At 39.4% G+C, this 15731-nt stretch overlaps 4 protein-coding genes across 5 annotated transcripts; 2 read left to right on the top strand and 2 right to left on the bottom strand.

Moving 5' to 3' along the window:
• Nucleotides 1-182: 182 nt before the first annotated feature.
• LOC103866466 (putative galacturonosyltransferase 2) lies at nucleotides 183-3459 on the bottom strand. 2 transcript variants are annotated; one of them, XM_033292518.1, is made up of 8 exons: nucleotides 3072-3459; nucleotides 2954-2982; nucleotides 2810-2869; nucleotides 2613-2735; nucleotides 2448-2540; nucleotides 2046-2374; nucleotides 815-1763; nucleotides 183-727 (listed from the first exon to the last, which is right to left on the bottom strand). In XM_033292518.1, exons 1-8 carry the CDS (start codon nucleotides 3214-3216, stop codon nucleotides 452-454), a joined length of 2004 nt encoding a protein of 667 aa, XP_033148409.1. In that variant the 5' UTR covers nucleotides 3217-3459; the 3' UTR covers nucleotides 183-451. The 2 variants fall into 2 exon arrangements, with proteins under 2 accessions (XP_033148409.1, XP_009142641.3); XM_009144393.3 differs by having other exon boundaries at nucleotides 815-1760.
• Nucleotides 3460-3773: 314 nt separating this feature from the next.
• LOC103866465 lies at nucleotides 3774-4468 on the top strand. Its single transcript, XM_009144390.3, has one exon. It carries the CDS (start codon nucleotides 3830-3832, stop codon nucleotides 4220-4222), a length of 393 nt encoding a protein of 130 aa, XP_009142638.1. The 5' UTR covers nucleotides 3774-3829; the 3' UTR covers nucleotides 4223-4468.
• Nucleotides 4469-5114: 646 nt separating this feature from the next.
• Nucleotides 5115-8786, bottom strand: LOC103866461 (transcription factor ABA-INDUCIBLE bHLH-TYPE). Its single transcript, XM_009144388.3, has one exon. The coding sequence runs from the start codon at nucleotides 8015-8017 to the stop codon at nucleotides 6557-6559; it is 1461 nt and encodes a 486-aa protein (XP_009142636.1). The 5' UTR covers nucleotides 8018-8786; the 3' UTR covers nucleotides 5115-6556.
• A 3249-nt stretch (nucleotides 8787-12035) lies between these two features.
• LOC103866460 (exportin-2) lies at nucleotides 12036-15475 on the top strand. Its single transcript, XM_009144387.3, has 2 exons — nucleotides 12036-15069; nucleotides 15172-15475. Exon 1 carries the CDS (start codon nucleotides 12152-12154, stop codon nucleotides 15065-15067), a length of 2916 nt encoding a protein of 971 aa, XP_009142635.1. The 5' UTR covers nucleotides 12036-12151; the 3' UTR covers nucleotides 15068-15069; nucleotides 15172-15475.
• The last annotated feature ends 256 nt before the right edge of the window (nucleotides 15476-15731 follow it).

The following is a 15731-nucleotide window of genomic DNA, read 5'->3' as shown; positions in this document are numbered from 1 at the left end:
AACTCAATATACGTTTTAGTTTTTTTGTTTGTTATCATAGATTAAGATATGCTTCTTTTGCAATTTGTGCTTTTATCTATCATGTTCTTGAAGCTTCTGAGGCCACAACTTTAGGAGTTAAGACAAGAGATGGGCACTAAGGTACAACTTGTTCCATCCTTGTCTTACTTGTTTTGCATGTGCATGTGACGCTTAGTGAGTTTGTCAATGTTCAAGGCCATCAATTAAAACACCACCTTCACGTTCATATAGAAGAAGAAGTGAGAGAGATTCCTTTTTTTTTTATGTTAAAGTTGTTTTACATGAAACTGGATGAGAGATACTAATACTATAAGAAGAAGGCAACAATCAACTCATATGGAGTATTCATATCCTATTTACATTTTATAGTTGCAGATATCATTCACATGCATGTGTTATTTATGTACATAACGAGATCCTCTTCTCTTCTTCACTCCAACAGCCTGCAGCTAGAGATGTAAGGATGCTCAAGATTGGTGTACTTTGTCCAGTAAGGCTGATACTTGCTGATCCCTAGCTCTGTCCATGGCTTCGAGTGTCCATTGAAATGTATCACAGCTGATCTCTCAATCTTCTTTACATCGATCTCTCTGTTATAACCCAATCCAAGCAAGTGCCATTTCTTCTGTAGCGGCAGAGTCAGATTATAGAACGTTATGAGCCCCGGTGGCAATGTCCCAAGCTTCCACAGCGTCCTGTTCTCATTCTACAATAACCAAAACATAACCATTTCAAACTTAAATCTACATACACACTTGGAGATGAATGATAAGTCAAGAAGAAAAAAACTAACCAGGTTCTGCCAAAAGTGATACGTCTCCGTGATGTTGTGCTTTCTCCACTCTTTGAGGTCGAAGATGTTCATCCCATAAGCCCATCCGCAGTACTCCGGATCAAACTTCTCTGAAACGTGTTGATCACTGAAGTTTAAGTAAGCCTTTAAGCGATGGAAAGTGACACCACAGGTCTCTACTGCACCATTCACTTTCCCTTTGAGATCAACCGACCACAAGGGAGCTAAGTCCTTCTGAACAACCACGTCATCGTCAAGAAACAGGATCTTATCCAGCTTTGGGAAGATCTTGGGGATGTAGAACCTCAGGTGGTTGAGCATTGAGAGGTACTTAGGGTAACGGTACTTGAGACTCTCGGCTCCTGACTCGGCTGACTCTGACCTCTCCGTCTTGAAGTAAAACCTCTTCATGGCTTCTGACTCGAGCTGCTTTAGTACTGGTGAGTAAGACGAGTTGAGCCAAGAGAAATCTTCGAACCGTTGGACATGGACCGTTGCTTCTTTAGGAGGGTTTAGGAGAAACCACATGCTCATGGCTCCGAAGTTGAGTTTATCAGTCACGATGTGGAACACGTGGAGGGAAGGATCGTTTGCGTTGGTGACTGTGGAGTTGACAACAACCGATGCAGCCAAAACATTATCAGAGAAGAGAGCGTAGTGATAGAGATCTGGATTCTCCAAGTTCTCCATTCTTGGGAAGTGTCTCATTGGTGCAGGGAGGAGAGAGTACTCTAGGTTCAAGGTCATGGTGAGGCAGTGGATAGCGTGTGGGATTGATTTGGAAGCTAGCTGGTTCAAGAAAGTAGTATGAGTTTGTGTGGAGACGAGTTCTTCTTCAGCTGTTTGTAGCATTGCTCTCAGCTTGTTTGTCACCAAGTTGCAATCGTATAGCTGCTTCCTTGCTCTAGCTAAAAGCTGTCCCATGTCTCTGATGGTATCAAGAACTCTGCTACAATAAACAAAAAAAGATTACTATCTTAAGAACAGTATTAGTATTACAGCTCTCACGAGTCAATGTTGGATTAAACTTGAAGTAACTTGAGTAGCAAGTTATCACTTTCCTACCGAGTTATGTAATAGGAAAGTCCATGATGATTAAGAGTTATCTAACATCATATATCTAATGTGTTTAGGACTTATATTTATCTATATATGGAGATGTCAAAGTGTGACATAGCATATGAGTTTTGAGTGAATTTTCTAAAGCAATAAGAGTTTGACATTATATTACCTTTGTTGTTGATCAATATTAATTGATTCCTCTTGTTCTTCCTCCATCTTAGCTAGTTTTGCTTCAAGCTCTTTGTGCAAGGCGAGATTGTTAGTCATTTTAGCAAGGCTAGTGTAAACTCGCACCATGATGATTTGGTCTTGCATGAGACGCAACAGATCTTCAAAGTTCTTGCTCTTGTGATACTCGTTTCTCCAGATGCTGTAGTTTCCTGGTGCTACGGAGTCGATGGACCTGGAACGTTGGATGGCTGCCTTCTCAAGGGCTTGGTGATTATCTTTTTTCATTAGATCTTTTGCTCGTTTCTCTCTTCTCTCCTGTCTCATCCTCTTCCAACAACACAAGGGATCAGATTAAAGCAAACGTGTCACGCAAGCTTGAAAGGTGTTAAAAGAAAGTTACCCTTTGATACAACTTCTCTGGTGTATCGTTCAACACTTGGCCTCCTCCTTCTCTAGTCCAGGTCCCATGACCGAAGTTATCAACCATATGATCCTGGTGAGGATACAACAAGCATGGTCAGTAACTTCTTACAGGTTAAAAACATAGAGAAGTTATCATATCTACCTCAGAACTCTCAACTTCGTCCTCTACTCTCCATGACAAAGAAGGTTTTTTCTTCCTGATTGCATCTATGCTCAAAGTATCCGAATCGGATGTTGTAGCAGTACCATTGAGAGCATCAAGCATCTGTATCAAACACTTATAGTAAGTACTTTTTTTAGCAAACACAAGAAACTCCAAACACAAAAAGAGACACTTGCCTCTTTTGAGAAAAGAGATGGAAAAGATTCAAGAGCTGCCTTTTCTCTCCAGTCAAGATTCTGAAACGAAGCATCCAACACATGATGATCTCATTCCAAATCTTTCATAACCGATTAAGTACAAATGTGATGATATAACGTTACCTTGTTGATGAAGTTACTCTCTTTATTATCTGAAACGTTTAATAGAGTATATGATGAATGCAAACACTCGTGCCATTAACGTCAGATAATATAAAGAAACGATCAAGAGAGAACGAACCAAAGGGTGAATGGATGTGAGGAGCGTAGAAGCCGAAGATGGATGAGGAAACGAGAACGTAGAGAAACGCCATGATGAATGCAACTGGGAGCGAGCATAGAAAGAAGTCTCTGAACCTGTTCCTTCCCTCCACTCTCCTCGCCATCCCTAAACCTCAAACCCTGAACGATGATTCTTAGAGATGATCGATCAACAAACTGAATCGTTCTTGATCTCTCTGTCTCTCCAAGAAGCCCTCTCAACGAGTTATTTAAAAATCGGTTATTTATATGCGCGGGGACCCGAAACGTCATCGTTTTGATTTATCAGATTATTTCTTTGACGGTTGAGCCTTACTGTTTCCTTTATTTACATGTGAGGCCCAATTGTTGTTAACTAAACGTCGTCGTTTCAGCCGAACACCTTAAACAGCGTCGTTTTCTAGGGATTGGCTTGAAACGACATCGTTTAACTAGTGCCAGGCTGGCAACCATTGCGCCGTCGATTAATTTAATTTAGTTAAAGTAAATGAATCACGCGTAGGTTGAGATGGGCCCAATAAAGACGCGATATTTATATAGTGCCCAGACACGTTGTTAGCGCTGCTTTTATTGGGCCCATTTAATAAACACGTACACGTGATAACTAACTTATTACACACAAACAAACAAACAAACAAACCTGTCTTTATTTATATAAGTTAAAAGTTAAATCTGAGTTCCGCGAAAGACTCGGATCCTTTCTTTGTTTATCTCCGCCTGGATCTCGAAGACCAAACGATGTCCGCCGCCGACGGAATATTCCGCTGCATCTTCGAAGGCTGCATCTCCGGCCTCGACTCCGCCATCGAGCGGCGTCCCTACCACAAAAACTGCGACTGCGCGCTTCACGACGGCGCCAAGAAGAGTCAAAACCAGCGGCGGAAGCCTTGCCGACGCCACGGGAGCTCGGAGAGCATCTCGTTCCCGATCCGGAGGTCGTGGAGCGAGGGCAACATCATGGCTATGAACTTCCCGGCGGCTTCGTCGTCGTCTTCTTCGAATCTGCAGTCGCTTTCTTCGTCTTCTTCTCTCGCGACTCTGGCCGATTTGCCGGCGGAGACGGCTGCGGTGGTGGATCCGAGGAGACCTCGTCAGCTGGGATGGACGATTGATGAAGGTGAAGATGTTTGATGATGACGATCATTTTCCACGTTTAAGGTTGTTAACTGCTAATCTCCGAGATTTAATTAATTTTCGTCATAATATGTTCTATGTAGTTTCTTCCATAAACATAATCAAAACTTTGAAGATATTTTGTGGACTCTTTTTATTTTGTTTGTTTGCGATGTTGAGTTAATTATCATGTCTTTTATGAGTTCGTGTAACTTTTGTTCAATAGCCATAGCCTCTGTTGTTCTTTAAGATTCGTTGTCATTACACAAGGGGCACCATGTGTTGACTTGACATAGTGGATTTGAAAGTAGTCACATGTATTTTGTCTGTAACAGAGTGGATCCACAATATATGAACACAAAGAAACAACGATCAAAATATCAAAAGAAACAGAGAGTGATAATCCTTCTAGATGGAGTGTTTGATCTTAGAAATGTTTTTTACAAAGTGTTGTGGAATGAACATAGTGGGGGCAGAATGATACCGATTCCTATATGCACTCTGCTTGGGTATAAACATTTTTTAAAAAAGTTATCAGTCACTAGTCTTATAATCAAGTACAACAATCTTCACTCCATAGTAAACACTCGCACATGTATATAGACAAATTAAAAAAGTGGGCATTCATTGTAACGTTTTAACAGAATCCAACAACTAAAGCATGAATGAACCAAACACTAGTCGCCATATAAATATAACCCATGGTTTCTATCTTTATGCGCGCGAGTCTCGACAAATAGGGCATGAATCATGAATCTTGAGCCACACATCAATACATTTCAAGTGGAAGCAATGGTTAAATTGTGGTATGAACCGTACAGCCTAGGAATGATCTCTATGTTTGATTTCTCTCTTCTGATGACTTGTTGAGTATGGAACAACAAAATTTGATGAAAATTATAAAGAAGAGAGCTGAGAAAACTTCTCTTTTATTCAATTCAAAGCTTAAATAGAGAGAGTCTTACTACTCCACCTCAGGAAACATACTCTTGTCTACAATCCAGGAAAGTTTTTAATTCCACTTAAGCCTTATACGAACTGAATCAAACTTTGAAAACAAGAGAAACTGAAGCAACACAAGCATCAATGTTCTTATTCATAACAGAAGAAAGATAAAAAAGGAATGACTTTTATAGCTCACTGTTTTCATTAACACGTGATAGAGTTATCACCCCAAAAGATGATTCCTTTTTTTGCTCAGAAGAAAAGAAACACGACGACGTCTTTGATAACAATGATCTGGAACAACCCCAGAGAGATCACCATCAGATTCCTCGTCAGCTCTTGGTGAACGTAATCCGCCAAAACCTCCTCCATCCCCGCGTTTATGTGGAACAGAACAGGGATCTTCCTTACGAGAGACGCGTTGCTGTAGCCTCGAGAAGCCGGGAGACGAGCCAGCTGAGATTGCCCGAGAGAACGATCGCCGACGAGATTAACGGAGTCCGGTTTGAGTCTCTGGGTTAGTGAAAATGGGGTCGAGGAGATTTCTCTTCCGATCACGGCGGCGGAAGGGGAGGAGATGTTGGTGATTGAGAAAGGTGAAGGCTTTGAGAGAGAGAGGTTGTGGGTTTGGCGGTGGAGGCCGAGGATGGAACGACGGAGAGACATCGCGGCGAAGGAAGGGAAGTTACTTTTTGGATCTGATCGGAGAAAAAACAAAACTAAAGCAAATGAGGAAATGATCAGAGGAGAGGAGAAGAAGCAGTGAAGCCGAGTTGGGCTTTTTGAGGATGGGCTTTTTATAATTTTACTAGAAGCCCAAACTTTAAAATGAGGTGAAGTAATTAACATGGAACATGGAAAAAGATGAAGTATAGGTCTACTTATATATGATTGGTTTATTAATGAGTGAATAATTATCTAAGATATGAATAATCATGTGTGAGTTATATGATTTACTTTGTCATTAGCAATCTAAACCAATTCACAGTTACTTACCTAGTGAGGTGTTCTGAAACTGGTAAGAATCTTAAGGACCAATATATCATATGCTTCATGCATACATTAATAAGATATTGGACAAACATATGCTTTCAGATAGACAAAACATTAGAGATATTACACTGACATGATTCACAAATGAAGGAAAATGTCAAAATATCTTTCATATTTATTTATTTGATTTGGAAAAAAAAAAATTCTCAAGATACAAATATGCGATTTAACTTATTAAATAGACTGTCACTCGAAGACTGTATTACTTTCAGTCTAACAGATGATAAGGTTAGCAAATATACTATAATTGGATTTACTTTTACTCTAAGTAAGAGAACAAAAAAAAAAGGATTTATCTATTTCTAAGTTGACCTCAAAGTCTTCCTATACTGAACAAGAGAAGAAGCTTGAAAGCTAGATATCACCAGAGACCTGTGAAGTAGAAGATGGTAGTAATAGCTGCTGCGTCAAGCCGGTTTGCGGGTAAGCCGCTGCTATAAGCTTCTCTTTCGTCATTGGATCCGATCCGTTGTTATTCTTTACTACAAAAGTGTGAAACAGTGTCTCTTCAGCTAATGAAAGCTTAGACTCCACAACACTAACAACCTCTGAGTTTCTCATTGCTTGTATGATTCTTGATGCTGGATGTGACTCCAACGGTGAGACTACTCTCACAACAACCTCCTCTTCCCCAGCTTGAATGTCAACAACTTCTTGACTTTCTTCTGTCCCAATGGTCATTACTCCTTCAGCTTCAATGATCTTTACTCTCTCTTGAAGCTCTTTGATGTAAGAGATGGCGTCTCCAAGTAAAGAAGCTTTGTCCATTTTAGATATGTTTGGAACAACAGCTCGTAAAGCGTAGAATCTCTGGTTAAGCTTCTCACGTCTCTGCCTCTCAGCTTCCACATGGTTCAACGCCTCTTCTCTCCCGTTAGCAGGCTTCCTCCCTCGCTTCCTCGGTCTCTTCTCCTCCACAACAGCCACTCCTGGTAATAAACTCGCTGGTCTTTTCTCATTACAAGAAGTCTTCATCACCTTGTGATTAGTATCCTCTACAACAACCACATTCACATTCTCTTGCACTTGATGAGCTACCTTGTCCGAGCTATTCAGTTCTTGTCCGAAAAGCTTGTGAATCTTTCCTCCGCTCATGTTTGGTGGCTTAACTCTCCTCATGAACAAAGCTTGAACAGACCTAACCAACTCTACATTCTCAGGCAAAGGCCAAACCGAACCAAGCTCAAGAACACCAGCATCAGTAGGAACCATAACAACAGTCCTTATCCCAGCTGATTTAACCATAAAAGACCTAAAACAATAATCAGAGCCAACCGCATCCGACAACCACACGTGTCTCCCCGAAGCAAAGCACCTTCCCGGACCTCCTTCACCGTGGTTAAAGAAGAAATACATCGAAGCCAAGAAGAACATCTCAGTAGCCGTAACGTTCTCTAAGCTCAAAGCGTAGTCGTCTTCATCGGATCCACCAAACATCCTGTGTAGCTTCTGAAGCACTCTCTTCCTCATGTACTGCCACCTCATCTCTTCCTCTAGGTTATAACAAACGGTTGATTCCTCTTCCTTGGGCTCGCGGCAACACCCGTCTCCCCAAGCCAATACTTGTTGTCCGGATCTAGACACGGTCTGCTGCCAGAACACGGCGTAGTTCCAGCTGAAAGTTTCGGAGTTTGGACAGTCCACGAGACGAGAGAGCTTCTCGTTGAGACCATCGTCGGTTCCCATGACGAGAAACAGATTCTGATTTGAGTTTGAGTTTGCTGTAAGAAACTCAGAAGCTGAGTTTCCTAACACGGCGCTGGCCATGGATCTAGAATCTTCATCTTCCCATCCCACTACATCACTCGTATTCATCTTAAACAAAACTTCAGCAGAACCAAGAGGTATATGAAAACAAGAGTTTGGAGAAGAAGAAAGAGAGAGAGGGGAGTTGGGTAAGTTTTGTATGAAGAAGAAGACTCTTTTAAAAAAACCAACCGTGGTTTACTTATGCAACGTTTTAGAGTTGGGTTATGAGCTTAACCATGGTTGAGTTTCCTAATGTTTAGAGCTACAAACCTGATTAATGTGTGAATTTAAACACGTGTATATGTAACTACGTGAGATTCAAATATTTGTATAGATCACATCCAAAAAAATAAAATAAAATAATAATAATAATTAGGAAAATAGAAAAAAGTATTATTCATCATCACATGGTCGAAAGATTTTTAAATAGATTTGTGTACCAAATAGTACTGAATATAATTGTTTATATTATTTTGTCTCAACCAATAAAAAGCAATCACATGCATAAAAACCAAAAGAAAAAAATATCGTTTGAATTATCTGGTGGGGTGGTTATTTATTTCAGACATCGTTATTAACGTGGGTCCATTTAATTGGACTATCTGTTATTATTATTCTCATTAATAGTCCTTTAATTTAATACACGATGTAATGAAATTACGTTTTCCTTTTAATTTTAGAAAATTCGAAGAGAAATTATTTGTCGCATAAGATTTGCGTGAATCTCATGCCTAACTGTAACGTTCAACAAAAGGAGTCTCGCTCCGTGAGACCATATGTGATGACTTTAACCTAACTTTTTCTCATCCTCATGTTGTTGTAGTTTAGTATCTCTAACCCAACATCAAATACTTAAATTTTGAAGTTTTGTTTCACTATTTACAACTTCAAAAATATCTTGTATTTTTTTTTTGATCTTTCTAGTTATTTCTTTCATAAATATTAGTAATTTTTGTTAATATCAAAAATTATAATACAAATAAATAAAAATTTAATAATTTTTTTATTTATGGTTGGAGTAATCAACCCTCAAATCTTCATTTTGAAGTTTTACTCCCCTTAAAATGAGGGTTTGGGTTGGAGATGTTTATTGTTTTGCTCCCCTTAGATTCAAATAATTAAATTATAGTATGTATTTATTACTCCCTCTATTCTTAAACGTAGGATGTTGCAAAAAAAATTGATGTTTCAATATATAAGATGTTTTTAATTTTCTAGGTAACTTTTACTTTATTAAAAACTGTGTAACTAGTCATATTCAATAATCTATTTTGTAATTGGTTGAATACAATTGTTTTATAGTTTTAATGATAATTTCTAGACAAAAAAAACAATTTTCTTAATATGTATTTTTTTTCTAAACATCTTATATTTAAACAGATGGATGGAGTACATGATTATCTGTATATGGATTTAAATTACTAATTGCTTGACTTTATATCCAGTTATAACCAAAAACATATTAATAGAATAGTAGCATTTATTAAAATCAAAAAAAAAAAAAATCGTTAAGATGATGCAATATTTTATACATCAATTTTATTCCCGTGTGGAAGGAATCTTGACTCACCCGGGATGAATTTAAAATCTTTATATCATATACAAAGTGGTCATGATCTTTTGCTATACCAATATTATTAATTTACACGGAGTTATCTTCAATAAATTTAGTTACACGGGAGTCTTGTGACATGTGGAGAAACTTATCAACGAAAACTACTAATATATATCACGGTACCAAAACCGAATTTGAAATCTGAAAACATGCAAAGTAAAGCCAAACACATTAGCATTGGGATATAATATTATCAGTAACAATATATATATCGTTCATGATAGTAATTTTGAAAATTTAATCATATATGATTGGGCAAGATCACTTGATGGATTCTATTAGTGACATAAAATGATAGTTTTTATTTAACGAGAAGGGTTTATGGATTATATGACAGAATTATTGAAAAGAGTAAAAACCAATGGTAGGAGATATAGTAGTATAAATATAATAGTATAAAATACATGCAGCACCATTTTGTTAATACAAAAATAACAATATAAAAACATATGATGATGCTTATTCGTTTTCATCGTATCATTTTCTTATAAATCGATTATTTTTGTCTTTTTTTGTTTCATTGGTAGAGCATCATTTAGGTTGCAGTAAGGAAATTAAATGATAACAATTAAAAAGCTATATATTTTTATATCGTGTCTTTGTAAAATGCTTTCAGCGATCGAATTACATAATACAGAAGCTCAAATATAAATGTACATGATGTATTGTGACATGTTAAAGTTGACCCTTTTTGTAGGTTATTAATTTATTATGATAACGCCATGGTTGGTGCTCTTTGAGTAATGTGGAAGTCGCACCAACTTATAAATTCTTTTATCTTTTGATAGAGCAAAAAAAAAAACTCATAATTAATCGAGTATTACCCTAAATACGTGCATACGTAGATTCGTCTAATCCTATTTTCTACACGTTTAAGAGAATATTTTTGGCCTGGTAACATGTTCTTGCTTCTTAAGACTAGTTACCAAAACAAATGTGAACTCAATATAGATGATAAGGTTTTATATTTTGATGGAATAAAACAAAGTAAGCATGATGGATAAGCAGTAAGAGGATAGAGCCTACTAACGTATGGTAGAGAACGAAGAGGAGAAATGTGGGGTTATGTGGAGACACTCGTGACTACGGTGGTCTTTATTACAGACAATTACTTCTCATGTCTCACATTCTTTTTTTTTGTTTTCAACAAAACAAGTGATTATAGCAATCTTTTAAACTGTTATGTATGACAGATAATAATGATATGCGTTTAAGAAAATTTTAAAAGAGAGTTAGTAAGAAGTTACGGATAAAAGTTCGATAGGCGATTGGAGCAAAGGTAATACTAGTAATCAATAAAAAAGAATCAATTGGCTTACGCAACTCCATTTTTTTCTATCCATCACGCGTTTTTCGTGATTCAATGGTGGAGCCATATGAAATCGACATTTTAACTTTATTTTCAAATTACGACAAATACATCATGCGTCACGTGTCACTTTAGTGTGCATCATTCGTAATATAGCACGTCCCACGTGTAAGAAATGCAAGCTTAAGTACTGTACTTAACTAAAAAAAGTATGAGAAACCAAACTGATCATCAGATGCCATGCTTCTTCTTATCATTACTATACTATCTTCTCTTTTGTTAATTATTCTGCTACAAAATTCTATTCGTGCTCGTGTGGAGTTTGTTATTTATTACCTTTTGGATTCAAACACCACTAAAACCACTGGAATCAAGCAGCACAAACAAACAAACAAACAAACGCCATCAAAGTTAATTACTAGAAGTATTATTTATTTTACAAGAAATTCTCTAAAATATCACTTTTTAAGTTTTGTCACAAAAATATTTTTCAATGAAAAAAATGACTAATTTTTTTTTATTAAAATGTAAAAATATATTTATACCATATCGTTAACTAAACTAAACTTAGGATTTAGAACTAACGGATATAATTTTGAAGATATGGTTTCAATTTTTTAAATAAAAAATAAATATTAAATTTTCAAAATAAAAAAAAGTTATTTTGGTCGTTTTTTTTTATGAAATGTTATTTTTGTGATAAAAACTTAAAAATAACTATTTGATAAAATTATCCTTATTTTATTGGTAAAGCAATACTACTTTAAATATTGAAGACCAAAGAACGTGTTATGTTTTGGACCAGCGCCACGGACGTTGACGGCTTTACGCCCTGTTCGACGAAGTACACGTCCCTTTATTATCTTATTTACATTAATCAGTTAGTTCTATTCCATGCACAAATTTTCACATACGTCACGTAATACGCTAATACAACACGTTTTTCTACTTGCTGATTTAATTAAAGAAACAATCAATACTAACTCGGGAAACGAGAAAGTCTCACCGACAGAGATTCTTGCTCAGAAACCATAGTCGTAATGCTCGCGAGGTATCCAAGTTAGGCCCATTTAAGTCATGGGCTTAAAAATTGAACAAAGGCCCAATCGTATCTGTCTCTCGGGTACAACCCGACGAGCTCATCGAACCTTTTCTCCACCGTCATGTCATCTCTTTAAAAATAAAAATCATTCTGTTTCCCTCTGAAATCAGAAACCCTAGCTACTCCTCTCTTCGCCGTCTCTTTCGCGATCGATCGATTAAACTCTATCGAACAATGGAGTGGAATCCGGAGACTCTCCAGAACCTCTCGCAGTGCTTCCTCCACACACTCTCCCCGATCCCCGAGCCTCGCCGCGCCGCCGAGAGATTTCTCTCCGAAGCCGCCGATCTACCAAACTACGGTTTAGCCGTGCTCCGTCTCGTAGCGGAGCCTTCCGTCGAGGAGCAGACTCGCCACGCCGCCGCCGTCAACTTCAAGAACCACCTCCGCTCGCGGTGGCTCCCTTCCGCAGACTCCGGCGTCGCTCCGATTATGGATTCGGAGAAGGAGCAGATCAAGACGCTCATCGTCTCCCTCATGCTCTCCTCTTCCCCGAGGATCCAGAGCCAGCTCAGCGAAGCCCTAGCCGTCATCGGTAAGCACGATTTCCCGAGAAACTGGCCTGCTTTGCTTCCCGAGCTCGTCTCCAGCCTCCAGAAGGCTGCTCTCGCCGGGGACTACGCGGCCGTTAACGGTATTCTCGGGACTGCGAATTCGATTTTCAAAAACTTTAGGCATCAGTATAGAACCGATGAGCTGTTTCTTGATATTAAGTATTGCCTTGAGATTTTCGCTCCTCCGTTGCAAGAGATATTCGTTAAAACTGATTCGTTGATTGATGCCGCTGTGAGCTCTGGTGGATCGGCTGCGAACCTTAAGCCTTTGTTTGAGTCTCAGAAGCTTTGCTGCAGGATATTCTTCTCGCTGAACTTCCAGGACTTGCCTGAGTTCTTCGAGGATAATATGGAGAAGTGGATGGGAGTGTTTAAGAAGTGTTTGTCCTCGAACTACCCCGCCTTGGAGAGCACAGAAGATGGTTTGACGCTTGTGGATGATCTCCGCGCGGCTGTTTGTGAGAACATTAACTTGTACATGGAGAAGTACGAAGAAGAGTTCCAAAAGTTTTTGGAGGGTTTTGCATCAGCCGTGTGGACGTTGCTAAGGGATGTGTCGAAGTCTCCTAGTAGGGATCAGCTAGCTACTACGGCAATCAAGTTTTTGACCACTGTGAGCACGAGTGCGCACCATGCTTTGTTTGCAGGCGAGAATGTGATTAAGGAAATCTGCCAGAGCATTGTGATTCCTAATGTTTCTTTGAGGGATGAAGATGAAGAGCTTTTTGAGATGAACTATATTGAGTTTATCCGGAGGGACATGGAGGGAAGCGATGTGGACACTAGAAGGAGGATCGCTTGTGAACTGCTTAAAGGACTTGCCACAAACTACAAAGCACAGGTGACAGAAGTGGTTTCTCATGAGATACAGAAGCTTTTGAGCTCTTTTTCATCTAATCCGGCTGTACAATGGAAAGACAAGGACTGTGCAATTTACTTGGTCGTCTCGCTGGCTACGAAGAAGGCAGGGGGTGCGTCTGTATCCACAGATCTTATTGATGTTCAAAGCTTCTTTGCAAGCATTATTCTCCCCGAGTTGCAAAGCCACGACGTCAACAGCTTTCCAATGCTGAAGGCAGGGTCTTTGAAGTTCTTAACGATGTTTCGCAGTCATCTACCAAAGCCCTTTGCAATGCAGTTGTTCCCGGAGCTGGTCCGGTTCCTTAAAGCAGAGTCGAACGTGGTGCACTCATATGCTGCTAGCTGTATAGAGAAGCTCTTGCTAGTAAAGGAGGAAGGTGGAAGGAGCAGGTATGTCGCTGGTGATATAAGTCCGTTTTTGCTGCAGTTGATGACGAATCTGTTTGATGCACTGAAGTTCCCTGAATCTGAGGAGAATCAATATATTATGAAGTGTATAATGCGGGTCCTCGGTGTTGCTGAAATCAGTAGTGAGGTTGCTGGACCTTGCATCGGTGGCTTGACCTCTGTTCTTAGTGAAGTTTGCAAAAACCCGAAGAATCCTACGTTTAATCACTACATCTTTGAGTCTGTGGCTGTACTTGTTCGCAGGGCCTGTGAACGTGATATTTCTCTTATATCTGCATTTGAAACGAGTCTCTTCCCAAGCCTGCAGATGATTTTGGCCAATGATATCGCAGAGTTCTTGCCTTACGCGTTTCAGCTGCTAGCTCAGCTTGTTGAGCTGAACAGACCGCCTCTCTCGCCGAACTACATGCAGATCTTCTTGCTGCTCCTGTCGCCTGAGTCTTGGAAGAGAAGCGGCAATGTTCCAGCCCTTGTGCGTTTGCTCCAGGCTTTCCTGCAGAAAGCACCTCATGAGGTCACTCAAGAGAATCGGTTGAGTGAAGTGCTGGGAATATTTGATAAACTGGTTGCAGCTCCTAGCACAGATGAGCAAGGGTTTTATGTGCTCAATACTGTGATCGAGTATCTCGACTACGGTGCCATTGCTCCATACATGACGGGCGTATGGAATGCTCTGTTCACACGTCTTCAGAACAAGAAGACTATTAAGTTCCAGAAATCGCTAGTGGTATTCATGTCCCTCTTTTTGGTGAAGCACGGACATGCTCATCTTGTCGCCACTATGAATACTGTTCAGCCCAACATTTTCACCACCATCGTGCAGCAATTCTGGATTCCAAACGTTAAGCTGATCATGGGAAGTGTCGAGGTAAAGCTAGCTGCAGTTGCCGCAACGAGACTCATATGTGAGACTCCAGACCTTCTTCATCCAGCAGCTTCTAAGATCTGGGGAGCTATGCTGGACAGTATAGTGACGCTTGTTTCAAGGCCTGAGCAGGAAAGAGCCGTTGAAGAACCTGAAATGCCAGACGTCTTGGAGAATGTTGGATACACAGCTGCGTTTGTGAGTCTTCACAATGCTGGGAGAAGAGAAGCGGATCCTCTTCCAGACATTAGAGATCCGAAGCAGTTCGTGGTTGCTTCTTTGGCCAGGCTTTCTGCTGCTTCTCCTGGTAGATACCCTCAGTTAATTGGTGAGAATCTCGAAAAAGCAAACCAGGCAGCTTTGCTTCAGCTCTGCAGCGCTTACAACTCCATAATCATTTGAAAGTAAGTGGTCTGTTGTACTTTGAGATTGTTTTCATGTCGGTGTGACTGTCTTCTTGGCTATTGATTTAGGATTAAATCTTGATGTTGATGTGACTGTAACAGGAGAGATGAGTGTGAGGAGAAAGGAGAGCAACATGGCATTTGCGTCTGCGAAGAAAAAGTGGTGGTATAAGCATTATCATTGTTTTTTTTTTGGGGTCTTAAATCGGGAGTTTCATATCATTTGGAAAGGGACAAGAGCATTATCATACAAAACATGAGTTTCTTTGTTTGGTTTTGGCAATTTTCATGGGGGTGTTGTTGTTTATCTATTGAATGGTGGTGTTACTATGTGTTTATGTGCATTCTGTTCTGTCGTCGTAGTTGTCTCATCTTAAAATTTTACATCTAAAAAATGTTTCTGCACTATGGAAGAATAGTTTATTTGTGGGCTTATTAAATGGGCTTGTTATAAGAGCCTGACAGGTTCGATTCGGTGATGTATGGCCCATAATTTAATGAGAAATTAGGCCTACTAACCAAGAAAAAAAACAAAAATTCACTAACTACCCAAAACCATCCTCTCTCTCTCCTACTTTCTCTTCCTATCTCTCTCTACCTTCTTTCTACAAATCTAATTTCCATTTTTATTTTGGTTATTTAGCAAATAAGCCCATTAAGGA

Source organism: Brassica rapa, chromosome A05 (assembly GCF_000309985.2).
Source record: "Brassica rapa cultivar Chiifu-401-42 chromosome A05, CAAS_Brap_v3.01, whole genome shotgun sequence".
NCBI classification, from domain to species: domain Eukaryota; kingdom Viridiplantae; phylum Streptophyta; class Magnoliopsida; order Brassicales; family Brassicaceae; genus Brassica; species Brassica rapa.
Note: the sequence above shows the minus strand (reverse complement) of the source record. Positions and strands in the feature narration are given on the sequence as shown.